Here is a 22,240-nt window from a genome sequence, read left to right as displayed (position 1 = left end):
TGGTGCGCTAGATAAATGATTAATAGAATCTGGTGTGCTAGATAAATGATAAGTAGAATCTGATTGGTGCGCTAGATAAATCATAAATAGAATCTGATTGGTGCGCTAGATAAATGATAAATAGAATCTGATTGGTGCGCTAGATAAATGATAAATAGAATCTGATTGGTGTGCTAGATAAATGATAAATAGAATCTGATTGGTGTGCTAGATAAATGATAAGTAGAATCTGATTGGTGTGCTAGATAAATGATAAATAGAATCTGATTGGTGTGCTAGATAAATGATAAGTAGAATCTGATTGGTGTGCTAGATAAATGATAAATAGAATCTGATTGGTGTGCTAGATAAATGATAAATAGAATCTGATTGGAGTGCTAGATAAATGATAAGTAGAATCTGATTGATGCGCTAGATAAATGATAAATAAAATCTGATCGGTGCGCTAGATAAATGATAAATAGAATCTGATTGGTGTGCTAGATAAATGATAAATAGAATCTGATTGGTGTGCTAGATAAATGATAAATAGAATCTGATTGGTGTGCTCGATAAATGATAACTAGAATCTGATTGGTGTGCTAGATAAATGATAAATAGAATCTGATTGGTCGCTATGGGCAACATCTCCACTTCTAAAAACCCACCCTTTAGTAACTATAGCCCCATGAGAGCAAATAACTTACTCTTTTGGCGTTTTCTCCTCAATTTCATCTTCCACTTCATCCTCTGTATCATGGGAAGGACTATCATCATTGTTCTGCTTCTCTGACCGGGTTTGCAGAGGCCTAAAGACATAATGTTTGCTAATTGGTGAGGAATGTAAGAAATAAAAAAATTAACATGTATAATACATAAAGACGTGCTGTTCGGTTCTCCAGAAATCCGAATCCATCCGAAATTTCCTAAATCCAAGTCGCGGTTCTGATGTTCCCGCAGTTCGGAATGCGGATTTTAAATCCCAATTTCAGGTTTTGGATTGCAAAAATCACATGATTTTTAGCTGTTTTTTTTTTTTATGTTTTTTTTTTTTTATTTAATGCAAAAAAAAAACACCCCAGATCCTAAACACTTGCGTTTGGTTTTGCAAAATGCGGAGTTTGGGAAACTGCATTAACTAATAAATAATAGCTACGATACCTTAAGTATTATATGTTTGCATTATTGGAAATGTAAATGTATGGTAAACATATACAATGCTTCTAGTTGATGGGCTAGGCATCAGAACTGGGTAAAATAATGACAGCACATTTCAAGTTATGCAAAGCTATGGAAACATTTTAAAGCTCGTCCTTAGAGATAACCCATCCAATCTCTACATACCGTGCGGTCGCTGAGGGTTTCCCTATCACCAAAGCACCACATTTCTCCAAGAAGCACACCCGCTCATCCATTTTTAAACAGGAGTGTGGGCCTCCTCCTTTCTGTAAGGGCAGTAGATTCTGGCTTAATGCCATATTCTACTGAGCATGTGCGGGTCTCCGGGAAAATGGTACATGTATCTTATTCCCAGGGACATCTTGCACAAGTCACTAGGAAAATCGCCGCCACCATTCTCTCTGTCATTTTTGCCCCTATGTTGCTCTGACCTGGCGCTGCAGAGCAGCACTCTGGAGACCGAGGAGAGGTCAGAATAACTATATACAGGGCCGCCATCAGGGAGGGTATGTAGTCGGGAAGCCGGCGGACCTAATCCCGACAGCTGGCTCCCCGACTGCTTAATCCCGGCGAGGGTTAAATGACAGGCGTCTAAATCTAGACTCCTGTCATTTAACCGACGCCGGAAGACCGGCTCCCGGCATCCCGGTCAAAGGGGCGCCGAGTGCGGATAGCCGCGCAGGGGGGGAGGGTTAGGTTTAGGCACTTAGAGGGGGAGGTTAGGGTTAGGCACCCCTACGGGAGGGTTAGGGTTAGGGGGTAGAATTAGGTTAGACAATACTTACCTTGGACGATCGGGATTTCTTCATCTGCCGGGATGCTGCTTCCAACCGCCGGGCATGGATCCGGAGGTAAATCATACCGATTCCTCAGGGAGGGACTGCTGGGACTAAAGTCTTGGGCCCACACACCCGCTCCTGCCACCTGCCCACTCTTACCTCCCACCACCTGGTGCTGGTTGTGCTGTTAGGGGGGGACTCCACGTTATTTTTTTACTAAATTTAAACACATTACAACCTTTTTGCACACAGAAGCATGCACAGATCTCACTGATTTGTGCTTGCTCATGCTAAAAATTCCAGCATGAAGCAGGTCTATTATTTTGTGGATTTAAAGTTACATTTTGTGTTCGATTTGGTCATGGGCATGCAAAATCGAACAAGAAATCACTATTCAAAATTGAACCAAATCGAATTCGATTTAGAAAAGGCTTCCAATATCAAATGTTAGTAAATGTGGGATTTTGATAGGGATTTCTACATTTGATTTGATTCGATTTCAGGTGAGCTAAATCGAACATAAAATCGAATGCAAAATCGAACTTTGATAAATATACCCCTAAATCACACATTTACTTAGAGGTGATTTTTTTTTTACATTGTTTAAATAAAAGATGTCAAAAATCATCTTTTAGTAAATGCGTGATTAAGACCATGAAATACAAAATGGACCAAAAATCGACCCAACATCGACCCAAGTAGACTTTTAGTGAATATACCCCTGAACATCAGTGAAATACATATTGTATGACCTATTAATATATAACACATGAGAGCAGAGGATTAAGGAATATATATATTTTATATACATACATACATACAGATACTGTGATAATTCTGTGTGCCTGAACAAACAGCAGAGCATGTGTAATCAATGCTAATTAAATCTCCCGGAAGATCGGATGTTTTTTCCTATTAACATTATTAATTGAGTTACAGAGTCTTCCAGAACAAAAGTCTTACTAGAGAGTACAAAGCAGCCTCCTCTTTCTCATTCCAAGACATAAAAAGTTACATTCTTAGCCCTGGTGCTACCCACAGACTCCACTAAGTGACTGGTAATCAGTGGCGGTTCTAGGGGCGGGCTAACAGGGCCGTCACCCAGAGCGCCGGCCCCTAGAGGGAGCCACTGAGTCCCCAGGAGAGTGTCAAAAAAAAAATCTCGGAAATAACCCCAAAAAACAGCGCCGCTTTCCACCCCGCTAGCCGCCGCAGAGAGGCTGCATTTGCCGGGCGCCCACTGATATTTGTTATCAGCAGGCACCCGGCTCCCTCCCTGCAGCGGCAGCCGAAAGCCAGAGCTCACTCCTGAGCTCCGGCTTCCGGCAGAGAGCACTATAGGAGAGACGTCATGACGTAATGATGTCTCTCCCATAGATAAGTGGTGGAGCCGCGGTCGGACCGGACAGCAGCGGACGCAGGAGCGGGGCTTAAAGTAAGTATTGTGTTTTTTTTTTCAGAAGCACCAGCACTGGGGGCATGGCTACAGGGGGCATGGCTATAGGGGGGCATTACTACTGGGACATGGCTATAGGGAGGCATTACTACTATGGGCATTACTACTGAGGGCATGGCTATAGGGGCATTACTACTGGGGGCATGGCTATAAGGGGCATTACTACTTGGGGCATGGCTATAGGGGGCATTACTACTTGGGGCATGGCTATAGGGGGGCATTACTACTGGGGGCATGGCTAGAGGGGCATTACTACTAGGGGCATGGCTATAAGGGGCATTACTACTTGGGGCATGGCTATAGGGGTGCATTACTACTTGGGGTATGGCTATAGGGGGGCATTACTACTGGGGGCATGGCTATAGGGGGCATTACTACTGGAGGCATGGCTATAAGGGGCATTACTACTGGGGGCATGGCTATAGGGGGCATTACTACTGGGGGCGTGGCTATAGGGGACATTACTACTGAGGGAAATGGCTATAGGGGGCATTAGGGAAGCAATCGAGAAGCCGACTGCCTAAATACCATCAGCCGGATTCCCGACTGTCTTATCCTGGCATGGGTGAAATGCCGGGCATCTAGATGTAGACGCCCGCATTTCCCCGACGCCGGGAGACCGGCGCCCGGCATCACGATTGTAGTGATGCCGGGCACCGCGAGCGAACAGCCGCGGGGGGGAGGGTTAGGTTTAGGGCTCCTGGGGGGGACTTAGGGTTAGGCACCCCCCCGGGAGGGTTAGGGTTATGCTAGGGAGAGAGAGGGTTAGGGTTAGGCACCCCCGGGGGGGACTTAGGGTTAGGCACCCCCCCGGGGGACTTAGATTTAGGCAGCGGGGAAGGGGGTGGTTAGGGTTAGGCACTTAGAGGGGGGATTAGGGTTAGGCACTTGGGGGGGAAGTTAGGGTTAGGCACCCCTAAGGAGGGTTAGGGGGGTTAGGTTAGGTTAGTCTATACTTACCTATCCACGATCGGGATTTCCAGCGCTGTCGGGCTTCCGCTGCTTCTAACTCTGCTCCTGCCGGGCTGCTGCTGATGGGAATCATACCCATTCCGGGGCATTACTACTGGGGGCATGGCTATAGGGGGGCATTACTACTGGGGGCATGGCTATAGGGGGACATTACTACTGGAGGCACATCTATAGGGGGCACTACTATAGGGGACATTACCAATGGGGGCATTACCACTGCGGGCACTACTAATGAGGGCACTGCATGGGGGACACCACTACTGGGGTCATTGTGTAAGGGGCACTACTACTGTGGGCATTGTATTAGGGACACTATTACTGTGGGCCTTTTGTATAAGGGGCACTAATTTGGGCATTTTGTAAAATGGGCACCACTGTGTGTCATAACATGAATAAGGGACTTCTGTGTAGCGTAATTCGAATTGGGGATAATGTATTATAAAGGGAATTACTGTGTGTGGCACAATGTATTATACAGGACATTACTGCGTGTGGCATAATGTATTATACAGGACATAACTGCATGTGGCATAATGTGTTATAAAGGGCATTACTACATGTAGCTTAATGTGTTATAAAGGGCATTACTGTGTAAGACATACTGTGTAAGGTGCATTACTGCACATGGCAATTATTCGCCACGAGGGGAGAGCTTGGGGGAAGCCCAGCACAGTGTGATGAATTGGGTGTGTTCCGCAAGGACACGCCCCCTTTCCAGAAGCGCTCGCGCTTTCAGCATGTGCAGAGGAACCCATATAAAAAATAGTTTTTTTTTTTTTGTTGTTTGTTTTTTTTTTGGGGGGGGGGGCGGCGGCGCTACTGTGAACTTTTGCCCTGAGCTCCACAATGTCTAGAACCGGCCCTGCATGGGGAATACCATATTGTTTATAGTCCAGCTAGTTCCCCTTATGTTAATATGCCTGTTTGCCCCCTACTGGTCAAAAATGATATTGAAATGGCATTTGGCTCGTTCTTTGTTCAAATAAAAGATCCCCTTCTGCAAATGTACCTGGTACAGTTACTGCATGGGAAATAGCATACACCCTCTACAGGTCAGATATGGAATTCAATAGGGATGTAGCCAGGTCAGCCAGGAATGGCTAGATTCCCTTCAACTAATGTACCTGGTACTTTTCTGCATGGGAAATAGCATATTATGTATAATCCGGCATCGGTATGAATCATCGCTGGACCTAAGCCCAGCGGATGAATTACCGATGCTGGAAGGCCGGCAGCTGAAGATCCCGACTCTGGTATGTAACAGCCCTACCCCTCCCCTCTCCCCCCATCACTAACCCTCCCTTAGGGGTGCCTAACCCTACTGCTTAAACCTAACCCCCCTCCCTTCACCCTAAACCTAACCCTCCCTTAGAGGTGCCAAAACCTAACCTCCCCCCAGTAGTTATTTGAAGGGAAAAAGGGGGAGAGGAAAAAGGTAATGGAGAAAAAAACAGATTGGAGAATCACCGCACAGGAAAAATAGAGATAATTACAAAAATGGATATATGGTTGTACAATATAATACCTATGCAATTATGGTAAATCAAATATTTCTCGTCTGTAGGAGGGTGCACCCACGGAGCAAAATCTATGGATAAACAGGATATGCAAGAGCACAAAAAAAGGTACTCCTATTAAGAGGCACGCCTCCTAATATTTATTAAAAGGTAAATCTTTATTGAGGTCTATTAAAAAGGAAAAAGTTGGTACCAAACGACGAGCATAGTATCTGGAAAAATTCCAGAAAAGGACAATAACAAATTCAACAATATAGAAAAGGAAACACAAATAGTGTATTATGTGAACAGTGTGAATAATTACCTAGTGTATTTATCAGCGAAAGTATAAGTGACAATAGAAAAGATTAAGTGAAAAAGATAACACATATTAAAATGCACCAAGGTCAAATAGTTGATTAATTTACAAATTATTTACGTCATTAATTGGAGACCATCCTAAAAAATGGAAAATATGAGATATCAAATATCAAATAATCAGAGAATAGGATACCAGGTCACTCCAATCGATAGAACATATCCTAAATTGAGTGAAAAAAAGTGCCTATGTTCTTATGTACCACAGAATCTACTTTTGCCAATCATACAAGGCATAGGATTGGGAATGAGAGTTCCACAGTACAGACATAGGCCCTGATTCAGAGCCGGACGCTCTGACCAGAGCGCTCGCTCTGAATCAGGGCCCACCTACATTAAAATGGAGCGTCCTCCTGGACGCTCGTATAGCTGTGGGTCACCACCCACAGCATATACGAGCGTCCAACAAGATGGTCATGATGGTCTTGACCATCGCGACCATCGGACTTGCGAGTGAAACCCTGTGGTCGGGTTTCTCAACCGCAAGCCCTGGAGTGATTTTGGCTCTATCAGAGCCAAAATTACTCCCACTGACATCACTAGTGATGTCAGTGGGGCCGGCCCCAGACGGTAGGCGTTCCCATTCCGTCTGGCAGGCACGCCCCTGGCACGCCCACCAAAGGGGGCGTGCTGTCACTCACCATCGACAGCACGCCCCCTTTGGTGAGACACTCCGAGCGAAGGAAAGTCCTTCGCTCGCCGGGTCTCGCGCATGCGCACGACGGAGCTCCCTCCGTCGTGCGCATGCGCAGTGGGGAACATCGACCCACTTGCGAGCGTACTGCCGCTCGCGAGTGGGTCTGAATGACCCCCATAGTGAAGTAAGAATAGCAACTGCTTCTGCTGCCGGTGCTGATCTCTGGCTGTGACACTGTTAGTAAATAGTGCAGTGTATCAATACTGAGCCGCTGCCAGTGAGAGAGCAGGGAGGAGAGAGAAAGTACCTGGTCTATAATGATATAAATAAATAAACCCAGCTATTTCAAAATGTACGTTGTAACATTGGAAAAACATAAATTGTATAATTCCTATTACTTGAGTCAAGGAGCTGGTATAGATATACTAGATAAAGGGGTGCCAGGTTCCCCCCAATAGAATATAACTCTCTCGTAAGAAATTAGTACCTGTGTACTGATATATCATGAAATCTGCTTTTCCCAATCTTGACATACAGAGGATTGGGAATGAGAGTTTCAGGGTAATGGCACAGTGAAGAAAGTAAGCAGCTGCTTCTGCTGTACTCGTGACAGCACACTGATGACAAGCAGTGCAGTGTGCCCATGCTGAGCCACAGTAGGTGAGAGAGCAGGGAGGGAGAGAAGTACCTGGTCGGTATTGCTGATGTGTAATACGGCAGGATGGTCAGTGATCCAAGGTGCAGGGGACCTCCGTGCGCACAGATGAACCCCGTGAGCGGTGCCGACGCGCGTTTCGCCGGGGGCTTTATCAAGGAAGCTCGTCATGCATCCCGCTAGCCGGATGTAAATAGTACCCGCTGGCAGCTGATTGGATAGTATAATTAGGAGATAGGGAACTCTCCTCCAATAATATACTCCAGTAGGAGGACTTAGGTAAATCCACAGTCATTCATTGATTGCTGCGTCTGAAACAGCTGTACTAGGGGAATCGGCAATGCAAGAGAATATTAAATAGATAAATAAATAGCCGTCCCAGAGGAATTGGAAGCAATTAAAGTATATATTTTATATTATTGTAAATACATAAATTATGTTAATGTTGATATCTTGTATAGGACTTAAAGGATGATGAAAAAATATAAAAATATGATGTTCCAGGGAGAACTGCACGGTAATAGAGATACTCTTATACCTATATTTATTTCCATACGCTAGATATTACATATTTTCTTTGATGGCTGGTTTCAGTCTTAGAGATGAGTTGATCAATAAACACCACAGAAATGAGGAATTGGAGAATATATTCTCAGACACAACACAAGAAGGGATACCTAATATAACTTGGGAACAAGTATTTATGTCATTAAAACATATATTACAGAAAAGAACTAGGGTACATTGGGATCTTACTACCATTGAAAATGATATAAAACACAAAATATCCCCTAGAGGTCTTAGACCGAAAATTTTCCCAACCTTTCAATTGGCAAGTACCAACCTACAGAAAGATTGGGAAGCCAGCCTCTTGAAATGCTCTATGGACCTAATGACTATTCTGGTAAAACATAATCTATTGGCCCTGGAGGAATGTGATAGAGAGGTGGAGGTTTTGGGAAAGAAATTGGAGATATGGGAGAAGGATCAGACTTTCCAGAAGTGTTTTGAGAAAGCCAAGGCAGACCTTCATGACTACGAACAAATCATTATTGATTGTAAAAAATCCAAATTCGCCAGGGACAAAACAGATTTTGCTAGTGGGAAAATATTTAAATGGCATCGTAGGCCTATTAAAGAACCCACTAAACCATATTATCAATATACATCATCTGAAATTGACTCCTCTGGGACAGACGATACAATCGAGTCCAACCCTACCAGTACCAGCTTTCCCTCTACTTTTTTAGGGAGTCCCTCACGACCAATAGGGAGATATCATATAACAAGAGGAAACGGACGAGGAGGGGGAAGGGAAAGAAAGAGAAGAGAGGACAGATTGTGGGAGACACCGCTACCCCAACGTCAGTCACAAAGAACAAACAGAAGGAAATAGAGACCACTACTGATCTACAAATAATTAATCTCTCAAATATCCCCTTATCAATAGACCACATCACAGTCTTACAAAAGGGTCTCACTTTCTCCCCAACCAACACATTTAATCGCTTTGATTGGGAGAAGGATCTTCATTTATTTGGCAGAAAATTATTACTTACTAAATTTTTCGCAAATTCCCAAGGAACTAAACATACAGGAGGAGCGATTACTAATACTCCCCCAATAATGGATGACAGAGTAAGGAGTCAGGAAGATCCTATTGAACAATCTACTATAGAGAGATTCCTTACTAATACTAACTCCCGGATTGATGACCTTTCCTCGAGTTTATCAACTGAGGAATTGGAGGCACTAAGAATATTAGAAGAATTGGGGGAAGCTTCCCAGGAAAATGAAGAAGTACCTGGTGTAAGGAGACCTCTATGTAAGAAAAAATCCTCTTTTTATCCTCAGGAGAACATCTGTCCTGAGGTTGGAATTTTTATGGACCTGGTGTCAAGAGATCTTGATAGTCTTATTAGAGTAGGGGGATCAAGAAAATGTTTTGATTACAACTTAAGCCCTAATGAACAACAAGCTCTGAGAGAAATTAAGGCATAGCCGGATACCATCATCAAACCATCAGATAAAGGTGGTAATGTTGTTATTTGGCCACTAAAGATGTATCTTAAAGAAGCCTACCGACAATTGGAGGACAAGTCATGTTATAGACACATGATTTTTAATCCCACAGAAAATTTTACCATCTTATACAATCGTATTATTGACAAAGCCAAAACAGAAGGGGTCATTAATAAACATGAGTAAAAATTTTTGAGAGTACTGCACCCTAAAATTCTGACGTTTTACCTTCTCCCAAAGGTACATAAAAACCAAGTGGAACCACAAGGGAGACCCATTGTATCGGGCATGGGAGGTCTACTAGAGCAGGCTAGCAGGTTTGTGGATACTCATCTAAGGCATTTGGTTACGACATTACCCTCTTACGTCCAAGATACATCGGATGTCCTTAGGAGAATTAATGACATCAAATTGGATGAGAACAGTATGCTAGCTAGTATCGATGTTGAATCATTATTCACCAGCATCAACCATGATCAGGGTATGGCAGCGGTCAGATTCTTCCTAAACATGGAGGAAACCTCAGAATTTCATAACTTGTTATTGGAACTGTTGGATTTTGTGTTGAACAAAAATTATTTTATTTTCAACAATAGATACTATCTTCAAATCAGGGGCACCGCAATGGGAGCTGCTTGCGCTCCCACCTATGTCAACCTGTTTTTGGGTTGGTGGGAGCGGATGTACGTTTTCAAAGTAGAAAATGAAGAATTCACCATGCATGCTCCCATGTGGATTCGATATATAGATGACATCTTGGTTATCTGGAATGGAACGGTGAAAGAATTTAATGATTTTATGAAGAAACTTAATCATAATAATTTGAATTTAAAACTCACTTATGAAATTCACTCTGACACAAACACCTTCCTGGATCTCAGACTTTTGATAGATGAACATAGGAACCTTATTTCAGACCACACAGAAAACCAACCTCTACTAATAGTCTTTTACATCAGAGCAGTCATCATTTTCCATCAACCATACAAAATATCCCTAAAGGAGAATTCCTTAGTTTGAGAAGGAATTGCTCAGATGATTGACTTTTGAAGGAACAATGCGATGATTTAACAACCAGATTAAAACAAAGGGGATACAGTATGAGGTCGATTAAAAGAGCCAGACATGTGGTCTCTAGAACTGAGAGAGACTCATTGATTTTTTCCAAGAATATACAACAGAACAGTCCAGTACAAAACCCAATACACTTTATTGGCAATCTTTGCCAAGAATGGAGATCAATAAGAGATATTCTCCAAAAACATTGGCATGTATTAATGTTGGACAATGACCTTAAACAACAATTGGAACCTCGAATACAAATGAGTTGGAGAAGGGCCCAAAATCTAGAAGATATCATTGTACATAGCCACCTCTCCACAGACACGAGGAAGAAATCTACTATTAATGGCTCATATCCATGTGGCCATTGTAAAGCATGTGCCAATATGGTCAAGAAAAAGGAGATTACTGACAAATATGGGAAGAAACATCTTATACGCCACTTTATAAATCGTAGTACTACCGCGGTGGTTTACTGTCTGGAATGCACATGTATTAAAAGATATGTTGGGATCACTACATGCCCCTTAAAGCAACGGATCTTGGAGCACATAGGCCGTATTAAGAATGCTGCTACAGATCTTCAAAGGATGAAGAAATTAACTTCAGTAGCGAGACATTTCTACCAACATCATGGCAGCTCATGGAAGGGACTCCAAGCCTTTGGCCTTGAGAAAATCCAACTTGGCATTAGGGGTGGGGATTTAATGAAGGAATTATTAAAAAGGGAATGTGAGTGGACCTTTAGACTTGGCACCACAAGTCCATATGGTCTTAATGAAATTATTAATTATAGTCCCTTTTTGAACTCCTAATTATAGGAGAAATTATAGTTTCTTCTTGTCCTTTTAGTGGTCCGTACAACAAATATATATTTTTCCAATGGAACATATAATCTTCTTTCCTTACATCCAATTGAATTTTTTAGTCATATGCCATGTATCCTTAACAATATCTTTCTTTCTTTTCTTTTTTTCTTCTTTTTCCCTTCCCCATTTCTTAGGATTATATTTTGGAATTTTAGAATTATCCTATTATACTTATCCATATTTAGCTTTAATACTTTATCTTCAATATATGTAATATTATTTTATTATTTATTTGTTATTAAAGTTCTACGAATTGCCATGTGTATATATGTAGAGCATATATATAGACATATATTAATTATTTATTTACCTATATATATTTATATAACTAGCACTAAATGCATTTTAATGATTAAATTCACCTTATTATTAATTTTACTCTCATGATGTCAGTAGTGGACTTCCTGCTCTATTAGAGCATGAAGTCCTCTCGGGCTTGCGGGAGCCGCAGTGTCTCGCCGCAAGCCCGATGGTCGCGATAATCGCGACCATCGCCAGGCAGCTCACACTAGCTGTGGGTGGTCACCCACAGCTTTGCGAGCGGCCTGGAGATCGAAACTAAAAAAAAAAATGCCCTGATTCAGAGCGAGCGCATGCAAATAGCCTCTGAATCAGGCCCAAAGCCCCAAGCTCAGAAACTCTTCAAGTGAGGACATTTCAAAATAGATGGTTTTCCTTGTGACATTTGTGAGGTCCACCAAATCCATAGGCTCAAAAGGTTCAGATTTTAATGACCTAAAAACAATGTTAAGATCCAAAGGGACCATTAAAGTTTATGAGGGAACTGCTCATTGGCTAAGGCAGAAGTTCCCAAAGTCCGCCATTACAGTCCACGTTTTAGGGATATCCATGCTTGAGCACAGGTGACTTAATTAGTACCTCAATCCATTTGATTTAACCATCTGGACTCAAGCTTGGATATCCCTAAAACGTGGACTGTAGTGGCGGACTTTGGGAACCTCTGGGCTAAGAGATGGAGGCTCGCCTCCCTCAACCAATGAGCATTCAGCTAATACATTTCTATGGGAAATGTGTCGGTTGAACTAGCATTCTGTAAGAACTGTCCTCAGAGGACGGTACTCTGGGCTCATTTCAGACCCGCTCGCTAGATGCGTTCGCACGCAGCCATCAGCTGCTAATATATGCAAAACTTGCAATCGCACAGTAAGAAATTAGTACACCCACTTTGTCTTAGTGAGCAATCGCGGGCTGTATATGACACCCCTAGCCAGTCATAAGACGCCCACTTTACCTTAGTATGACACATCATCTCCAGGAAGTGTATGCAAAAATCAGGAACATTGAGTACCATCAGACTCGTACGCAGCACTTGTGGTTGACAATATCCTACCGCAACCACTGCGATCGCTGCAGTGTGAAACACAGCCAGGTAACGTGTACTGTGACGCTTCGTTGTAATTATGCACGCCCCTGAAACGCCGTTATAATGCTCAGGCACGCCTGCATTCACACCATAAGCGACTCGTCCTGTCACTCATTCTTGCGAGCCGTCTGTGTACAACGTGTGATCGCTTCCCGATCACAGTGACTGGTTCGCCCACTTGCAGTGCTTCTTATACGCACGTGCAGATTAGCCAGCTGCCTGCGAACGCATCCTAGTGAGCGGGGCTGAATCGGGCCCTCTGTCCGGTGGGCTCCTCTTTTCTGTTGTTTTTTTTTTTCAAGTCCGTGGATGCCTACATGGAATGAAGAGGATCTGAACCAAAAGGTGGCTATGCTCTGTTCCCACAGTGCCAGCACATACGTGTATCTCGTTACATGCTACGCACTGTCCTAACAGCGACAACGCATCTGTGTACCTCGTGGCTTGCTACCAAAATACCACACTTCTACACAGCTGTACCTTTGGCATTTGTGCCTACTGTAACACTTCAGGGTATTCGGTGGCTACCACTTCTTGGAGTAGTGCAGCTATACTTCTTCCGGTGCATTCCCCGGTAGAATGAATTATACTACGGCTTCACACCCTTAAATTGTCTTCCCGGGTTGGTGAGCACTTTCTGGGGGTATCCCACACTGCTGAAGATTTCCACCAGTGCGTGAACCAAATGCTCTGCTTCAATGGATTCAAGAACCAATGCCTCAGGGTATCTGTTAGCAAGATGAACTTTTTTGTGATCGATTAGGTATTTGCTGCTTATTCATAAATTCAATAACCATCTGCTGGAATGTTTACCCAATAATGGACAGGGGCTAATCTATTACATTTAGGGAGAGATGTAATAGGGTTTTGTGTGAGACAAACTCAGACCTTCTTGCATATTTAAAGGTCTGAGTTTGTCTCACAACTCGCCAAACGTTATAGCCTACAAACTTGTGAGTTCAAGGCTTTTACATTATGCAAGTCCGGGTACATCTTCTCCTATGTAAACTCGGACCTTAAAAGGTCCAAGTTATACAGAAGCCTTGACAGATCAGTGAGATCTATGTAGGCTTCTGTGTTAAAAAAAAAAGAGGTTTACACCCCCCCTCACCCCCCCACAAGCATAGCCAGCTCCAGGCTCTGTTGAGCCTGTCCTGGTTCTTAAAATACAAGGTAAAAAATGCATAGGATTCCCCTGTATGTTAAGAAACAGCACTGGGCTCTGCTGAGTATGGGAGTATGCATGAGTGTGAATGTGCATGGATGCTGTAAACATTTTTCCTGTGTATGGTGTGCGAGTCTTGTCTTTATATTAATATTCCATTTGCAGGTGAACTAGAGGTACCAGTGGGCCCTTAAAACCCTGCATGCTTGTACTTGTGGTTCTTCCAAGTACCAGCATGCAGGGGAGGCTTGCTGGGACCTCCAGTTCTCCAGCAAAAGACAATTTTATTACTTCTATTTTTGACACATAAATTTACACTATCAAACTTTATTGGGGGGAGGGTCCCCACCTCCCCAGGGATCCCTGGCCTGGGCTGACTAGCGATCAGGTGTAATTTGCACTTTTTTAGCTGACTTTGTGGTTGTCCAGGCAATGTTCAGTTTCCCACCAATCCTGGGCGTGTGGCCAATAAAGCCCTCGTCCAATGAGATAGCTACCAATCAGCCCACTCTTGCCGATACACTGGGTTAACGGATCCACAGGCTTATCCTGATGGAGGTGGTACAGTAGGACGGAAGCCAAGATCTCATTTTCTGACAGTCCCAAAGCCATAACGGTTTTTGTCTTATTGGTGCTGGAGGTACCTGGTAGGAACTGAAATTCCACCTCCCCGGTTATCCCATGTCAGGACCTGAGTAAAAGATCCGGTGCGCCCTCTTTAAAAACTGGCTATTTTTCCATGATGAGATGAACAAGGTCCTAGAAAAATGGCAAATATAGGGTGTTTTATAGAGTGGTTGGAGCACAGGTACCAAACGTGTTGGGGAAGACAAGGGCATGATGAAAATGCATGATGAAACCACCCTCATCTCACCCAACATCCTTTATGAGCAATATATCAGCGCATGACAGTTTAATTGTGAATTTCATGTCACTAAAAGGTTGAAGATGAAAACTTAAAAAAAAAATAATATATATATTTTTTATCAGTAAGGAACAACCTTTGCACATAGAACGTGTTTAGCAGTGAAATACACTATTATTGAATAATTAACGAACATTTCACAACCACCTCTTTATCAGCCCCCTACCCAGGACTGGGGAGAGATGACACTTGGTGAGGTCCTGCCCAGCATTACTGGGTTACTAGAGTCCCCTGTAATATCTGGAAACTGAGCTTCAACCTTTATTTATGCTTTGACATTTCGAGAAAGGACATCACGCATGATCTCACGCAATGGACCTTAAAGCACTGTCCGCCTCCTCTGCTCCAGACTGACATCGATTCTTAGATATTCCACACAACCAAACTGTCTATACTGAAGTTTTATCTGCACTGTTAGTAATAAATAGATGAATAAACCATCAAAAAATTGCATGGGCATTTTGCTCTTTTACTGCATAACACATCTTTGACCACCCTCGGCATACATTTTCCAACTTTCAGTCACCAGAAGTCCACAGGCAGTGACAGGAGGAAGCCGGCAGTGAGTTGTCAGTGACTGACCTGTTACCAGGTTACTTCCTCTAGTTTGTAAGAGCCGCACAATGGTGAGAGCGGGGGATGAAGGACCTTCTCTATCACAGCCCTTACCTGTGCACTAATCAGACCACCCTCGGCATACTTCTTCCAACTTTCAGTTACCAGAAGTCCGCAGTGACAGGAGAAAGCCCGCAGTGAGTGGTCAGTGACTGACCTGTTACCAGGTTACTTCCTCTAGTCTGTAAGAGCCGCACAATGGTGAGAGCAGGGGATGAAGGACCTGCGTCTTCCTCTCAGCGTGTGAGAAGTGGCACAGGTTGGTAGTAGCTTGTAGAAGATATTTATATTTAATACATTCCTACGGTCATTGGTAAGGTACTTTTCAATAGAATTACAATATCCATAGTCAGATTCAATATTAATATAAAATTTATTATATGGAACAATTTATGCAGTGATCAAAGGTGTCACTAAAATCATTTACAATACATGCATGGTACAATACAACCAAAATCATTCTAATGTCAATTTGAAATTATCCAGACTTATTAATATTTCTGTTACCATTAGGCTAACACAATCTTCCTTCTCATTGGTTTGTCCTGACAATCTCAGGACTTCCCAGACACCTGACGAAATGGTAAATAATGCTCTTGGTTTGACATCTTTCGGTCGGCTTAGACATTTTAAGTCTGCATCAATTCCAAAGAAATTATAAATATATAGCAAGATGTGGCTAGTAATTCACCATGTATAGTATATCGTCTATATATTGTTTACAAAAAACAAGTATAAAATATTAACAAATATTTATACTGATCTTAAAGTGTTTTTTTTTTTTACAAAAAACATTTTTGTAAAAAATTTTTTTTTTTTTTTAAAAAGACTATTGCGCACATTGCCGGACACAAGGTACAAGTTTCTCAACATACCATATTTGCAATTGATAAGAACATAATTCACATTTACAGCCATATGCCATAACTTGCAAAGCAACAGGATATAATTTTTTTTCCATGAAATTATCTGTGGGCAAAGGCAAGCTCAATATAGCAACTGTAATGTATTATATCAATAGAACTATATATATTTCTATGATAAAGTTTTAAATATGTGTAGCAATTACGTATTATCAACTTTACCTCATCACACTCATGGTGATGGCAGCATCTGTCATGGTTTATACAGACACTGGCCCTCATTCAGAGGTGGTCACAAGAAGCCGTGCATATGAGATAAACATCAATCAACTAGATTCATACCCTCAGGAGAAGAATGGGGGCTTGATAAAGACCCAGGAGACGGTCAAAACGCGTTGGATGCAGTGACTGAGGATTGGAACCATCTGGTATAAGCTTTGGGGCCCATTACATCTTTCCCCTTGTTCAGCCCTCCGGAGTCCTAGGTCCGGAAGGTCAAGGGGCCCCATTCTTCTCCTGATGGTATGAATCTAGTTGATTGATGTATATCTCATATGCACGGACACTTTATTTATACAGTGGACCCATAGCAAATAATACTGAAAAGAAAAAAGTATCCTCAATGGTTGAAAAATTCTTCTTTTTTTCTATTCAAAATGTAAAATTGTTTATCCCATATGCACGGACACAGTGAATCCGCTGCTAGCATTTTAAAAAAGAAAAGCATCGTGTATTTATGATAAATTTTTTTATGCAAATTTTTTTTACATTTATTACTGTATGTTATTCATGTTTTTATCTGGATACTTGACCCCAGAATTTAAGAGATTGTTTGACCTATTGGAGGGTTGATGTGTTTATTAAAGTGGATTTATTTCATCCCTTTTTTGGTGTCGTATTGTAATATAAAAAAAAAGGGCGAGCGCCAGTGAATAATTGACCCAATGTTGTACGTACTACTAGATTTGTCCTCCCGGTGAAAGGAATTTGAGTGGTCCTAGGCTGCAAGAGAGACTTTTTCTCATCCCCAGGAGCGCCTTTCTCACTTGTCCACATACATTTTTAATATTTATTATAGCAGGAACTTGTCTATCAGGTATCAGACCATCGGCCATTAATTAGCGGCGAAATCGGCCATTTTCACAGACGCTGGCGAAATCATACGATTTGTGCCAACAAAAAAACTGTCAAAACGGCAGATTTTCGTCCCAAAAAAATGGCAAAGACGGTCGATTTTCACAAAAAAGCCGGCGAAACGTTTTTTCCACCTAAAACCCTATTTTTGACTAAAGATTAGAGGATTTCTTTCAGAAGCCTTTGGACACCCCCCCCCTCACCCCTAATGTTAAATTACATACATTTTTTTATTTTTTTAAAGTTGTGTAATTTGGAAAAAGTTGACCAGTCAAATTTATTGGAGAAAAAAAAGTTGAACATGGGTTTAACGTATTGGGTCAGGGTTTTCAAGGGCAGTATGGATGTGTCAAGTGTTTTAAACATTGCACATGGCCGCTGCCAGCACTTTTTTAAATTGCACTTTTACAACACGAAAACATACTTGTGTACCCCCAATTTACTTGAAACTGTAATTTCCTGGAATAAAAAAAAATTTCTATCAGTTCTTAATGTTTTTTCGTATAGCAAAATTACTGATAACCGATGCAATTTAAGTACCGTAAATACTTTTATTACGGCCAATAATAATTATTTTCCGATGCACGTCAGCCATTTTTGGGGTACAGACGCAATTTCCTGACTTTTTTGCCTATTCTTGCTTGGTTTTATTTTGCACCTCCTGTTTTCGCCAGTTTTTTTGGCGAAAAATGGCAGTTTTTTTTTTTATTTTGCAAAAACGGATGATTTTGCCACTAATTGAATCCGGCCCCATATGTTCCATTAAATCAATAGGAATTTACCCTCAGTTAACTACTTGAGCACGGCCCATGTCCTCCAACACTCTATGCCATTTTGGGCACTACAGTTCTAAAAGTGACCATACACGCTGCAAAGTGACAATGAGTTGTTATCTTGAGTGACTGATAGTAACAGGAAAAATAATAAAAACTACAATTTGAACAGTAGCACAAATCAACCCTTTATATGAAAAGACATGTGAGAAGAGGTGAAGAAACTATATCAGGAAAAATATGCATATATGATAATGATTTGTTCTTTAGATAAAATACTTTCCCTCTCAAAACAAACTTTCTTATTTAAATGTGTGTGTAAAGTTCCACAAGCTCTGACTTGTTGTTTGTCTCAATTAGAGCATGGAAATGGTTTCTCACCTGTGACTTTTTTCATGTCTATCAAGATATGATTTCTGATTAAAACATTTCCCACACTTGGCACAAGAACATGGCTTCTCGCCTGTGTGAATTTGCTTATGTGTAACAAGAGATGATCTGTGTGCAAAACATTTCCCACACTCTGTACATGGAAACGGCTTCTCACCTGTGTGAGTTCTCTTGTGTAATGTTAGAGAGGTTTTCCGTGCAAAACATTTCCCACACTCTGTACATGAAAACGGCTTCTCACCTGTGTGAGTTCTCTTATGTCCATTAAGAGCTGATCTGTATATAAAACATTTCCCACACTCAGCACATGAAAATGGCTTCTCACCTGTGTGGATTCTCTTATGTGTACCAAGACTTGTTGTGTCTGAAAAACATTTCCCACACTCGGCACAAGAAAATGGTTTCTCACCTGTGTGAGTTCTCTTGTGAATAACAAAAGATGAAGAGTCTGAAAAACATTTCCCACACTCAGCACATGAAAATGGCTTCTCACCCGTGTGAGTTCTCTTGTGTATAAGAAGAGCCGTTTTGTCTGTAAAACATTTTGAACACTCTGAACATGAAAATGGCTTCTCACCTGTGTGAAGTCTCTCATGTACAACAAGATTTGTTTTGCGAGCAAAACATTTCCCACACTCAGAACATGAAAATGGCTTCACACCTGTATGAGTTCTATTATGTTCAACAAGAACTGATTTGAATCTAAAACATTTCCCACACTCAGAACATGAGAATGGCTTCTCCCCTGTGTGAATTCTTTCATGTGCAGCTAGGTCAAATTTGTCTCTCAAACATTTCCCACATTCCGAACACGAAAATGGGTTATCACCTGTATGAAGTCTCTCATGTATAACCAGACGTGATCTGCTTGTAAAGCATTTTTCACACTTGGCACATGAAAATGGCTTTTCACCTGTGTGAATTCTCCTGTGAGTAACAAGAGATGATGCATCTGGAAAACATTTGCCACACTCGGAACATGAAAATGGCAGATCACCTCTGTGACGTTTCTCATGCCTAACACGATGTGAATTATTCCTAAAACATTTCCCACACTCAGTACATGAAAATGGCTTCTCACCTGTGTGAGTTCTCTCATGTGAATCAAAATGTGATTTCTGTCTAAAACATTTTCCGCACTCAGTACATGAAAATGGCTTCTCCCCTGTGTGAGTTCTCTCATGTATATCAAGAGCTGATTTGTCTCTAAAACACTTCCCACACTCAGAGCATGAAAATGGCTTTACACCTGTGTGAACCTTTTGATGTGAAATAAGAACTGATTTGAAATTAAAACATTTCCCACACTCTGAACATGGAAATGGTTTCTCACCTGTGTGACTTTTATCATGTCTAATAAGCTCTGATTTCTTTGTAAAACAGCTTCCACACTCAGAACATGAAAATTTCTTCTTACGTATATTAGCTGGCTGATGGGCGATAATCTTTGTGCTCTGTGTAGAACATCTGGCATCTATATTATTGGGAAATACCTTATCACCTCTAAGAGCTGCAATAGATGTACCGATATCTGAGTTACATGACATATTAGAAGAATCAGATGACATTTCTGTACTGTGGATAACTGGATGTATAATTCAAGTTATAGGGGTTTCCACCGGAGAATCTTGTCTGATGTTATCTTTTATTTCAGTATCTGGAAATAAATCAGATGATCCTGCGATATATATCTTCTATTACATCCATCTGTTGGGAATATAATATACGATAAAATAATTGTTTCCACAAAATAAGGTTAATTTAAAAAAAACAAAAAACAAAGAGCTGAATAGAGGGTACAAATGATAACTGACATTTTAAGGCGATATATATATATATAATTATCATAGGTGTCGGTGCTTGCAAAGCTGTCCTCCACCACACTGCACTTCGGGACTTGGTATAAAGAAATTTATTGAAACAACGTTTCGGATCGACTAGCGCCCTGTCTTCATGTAGTCGCTCCGAAATGTTGTTTCAATAAATTTCTTTATACCAAGTCCCGGAGTGCAGTGTGGTGGAGGACAGTTTTGAATGCACCGACACGTATGCCAATTTGACACTGGCAGCTGTCTTTATACACAGTCTGAGTGCCAGACCGCTGCCAGATACAGTATATATGTGTGTGTGTGTATATATACATACACACACACATACTCGTACATACATGGTACATGTTTATTTTATACGAACTGCTTGTGCCAGAGTTTGCAACATAAAAGGAAAGTGTGAATAAAAGATTTGAAATAGACTTTAAAATGTTAAAACGTTGTTTATAAAAGATAAATAAAATACTGTTGTATCCAGGCTTGCAAAAAAGATGTGCAACATCCATGAAATGCACATGAGACAGTGCAGTTTTTACCAAGTCTGCGTAATATTCATATTAGGACTCTGCAAGTTTATAGCTGAATTATAATATTTTTCTGGGACAGCATAAAACTTACAGAATCAAAGCACCAGATGCTGGTTGTATTTGTGTCCCAGTAAATGTATTTAAGTGATTGTTAAAGTGAGAAATTAAAAATATATATATATATATAGTTCACCATCGATCCCCTTTAAAGATACATCGTATGTTATATATATTGTTAGTTTTAAAATGTTTTATTATATTGTTATTGCTGCATTATAAAGTGTTAGGTAAAGACTTTATATCCTGAGTAAGTAAATGACTAAGCTAATAAAATGTATTACATAAAATACATTGTACTAATGAAAGTCTCCCTTAAGATAATATTTCATAATGGAGACCGAAGGTTATACGATATGGACAAATCCCAGTTTCACCCGAAACTGCAATTACTCGTTCACACTAGGAGACCATGTAAAATACAAATAACAACACACAAACAACTATCACCAAAAGTGACCATAAATCGTGGCAAATCGGATGCATCAAATAAACTTTCCAATCAGACCTTGTGAATGTTGATTGCCATGTATTTGGACCTGTTATACTGACTATTATAGATGCTGTGCACCATTGTTATCCTGTGTTTTAGGGTACAGCATTCTTCAAAGAAGTTTATGCTGGTATTAGCCAATCTGTGTTCCGATCGGCATAACTACATTTTGGAATAAACTGTACTTACTACTTTTTGAAACTAATTCTAGAACAGGCAAACAGTTATCTAACTTTAATAATAAGGGTTTGTGAAAACTGTATACTCCTCTCTCTTCCCATGGACCTCTGGACTCGTCAATTTTATCTTACTGTCCTGTGTTGGTAGGCTGTTCTCCTGCTCCACAGGTTGCGAAACTGCGGAAAGTCCGATTACATTTTTGTCACTTTCCAAGTGTCATGTGTCTGGATTTGTCACTTTAAATTACTTACATTTCACTTTTATATTATACAGGGGGAACCGGCGGCGGCGCGGGCATTGACGGCAGGCCTGCCAGCCCATATGCAGAGTTCCGCAGCGGAGCCCATTTCAAAAATGGCGTTATCGCCCCACCCCCTCGGCTGGCTTATATAAGCCAGCGCAAGGAGGCGGCATGGCAGTC

The 22,240-nt window shown here is 41.4% G+C and overlaps 1 protein-coding gene across 1 annotated transcript; it reads right to left on the bottom strand.

Moving 5' to 3' along the window:
• Positions 1-18,720: 18,720 nt before the first annotated feature.
• LOC148506118 (uncharacterized) lies at positions 18,721-20,328 on the bottom strand (the record flags this gene model as incomplete). Its single annotated transcript, XM_088447244.1, has 1 exon — positions 18,721-20,328. A coding segment is annotated over one exon (1,608 nt), but the record flags the coding sequence as incomplete, so codon positions are not given.
• Between the last annotated feature and the right edge of the window lie 1,912 nt (positions 20,329-22,240).

The sequence above is a fragment of the Taudactylus pleione genome, unplaced genomic scaffold (genome assembly GCF_031769625.1).
Source record: "Taudactylus pleione unplaced genomic scaffold, aTauple2 ptg000424l, whole genome shotgun sequence".
Classification (NCBI taxonomy): domain Eukaryota; kingdom Metazoa; phylum Chordata; class Amphibia; order Anura; family Myobatrachidae; genus Taudactylus; species Taudactylus pleione.
This window is presented reverse-complemented; position numbering and strand designations above follow the sequence as displayed.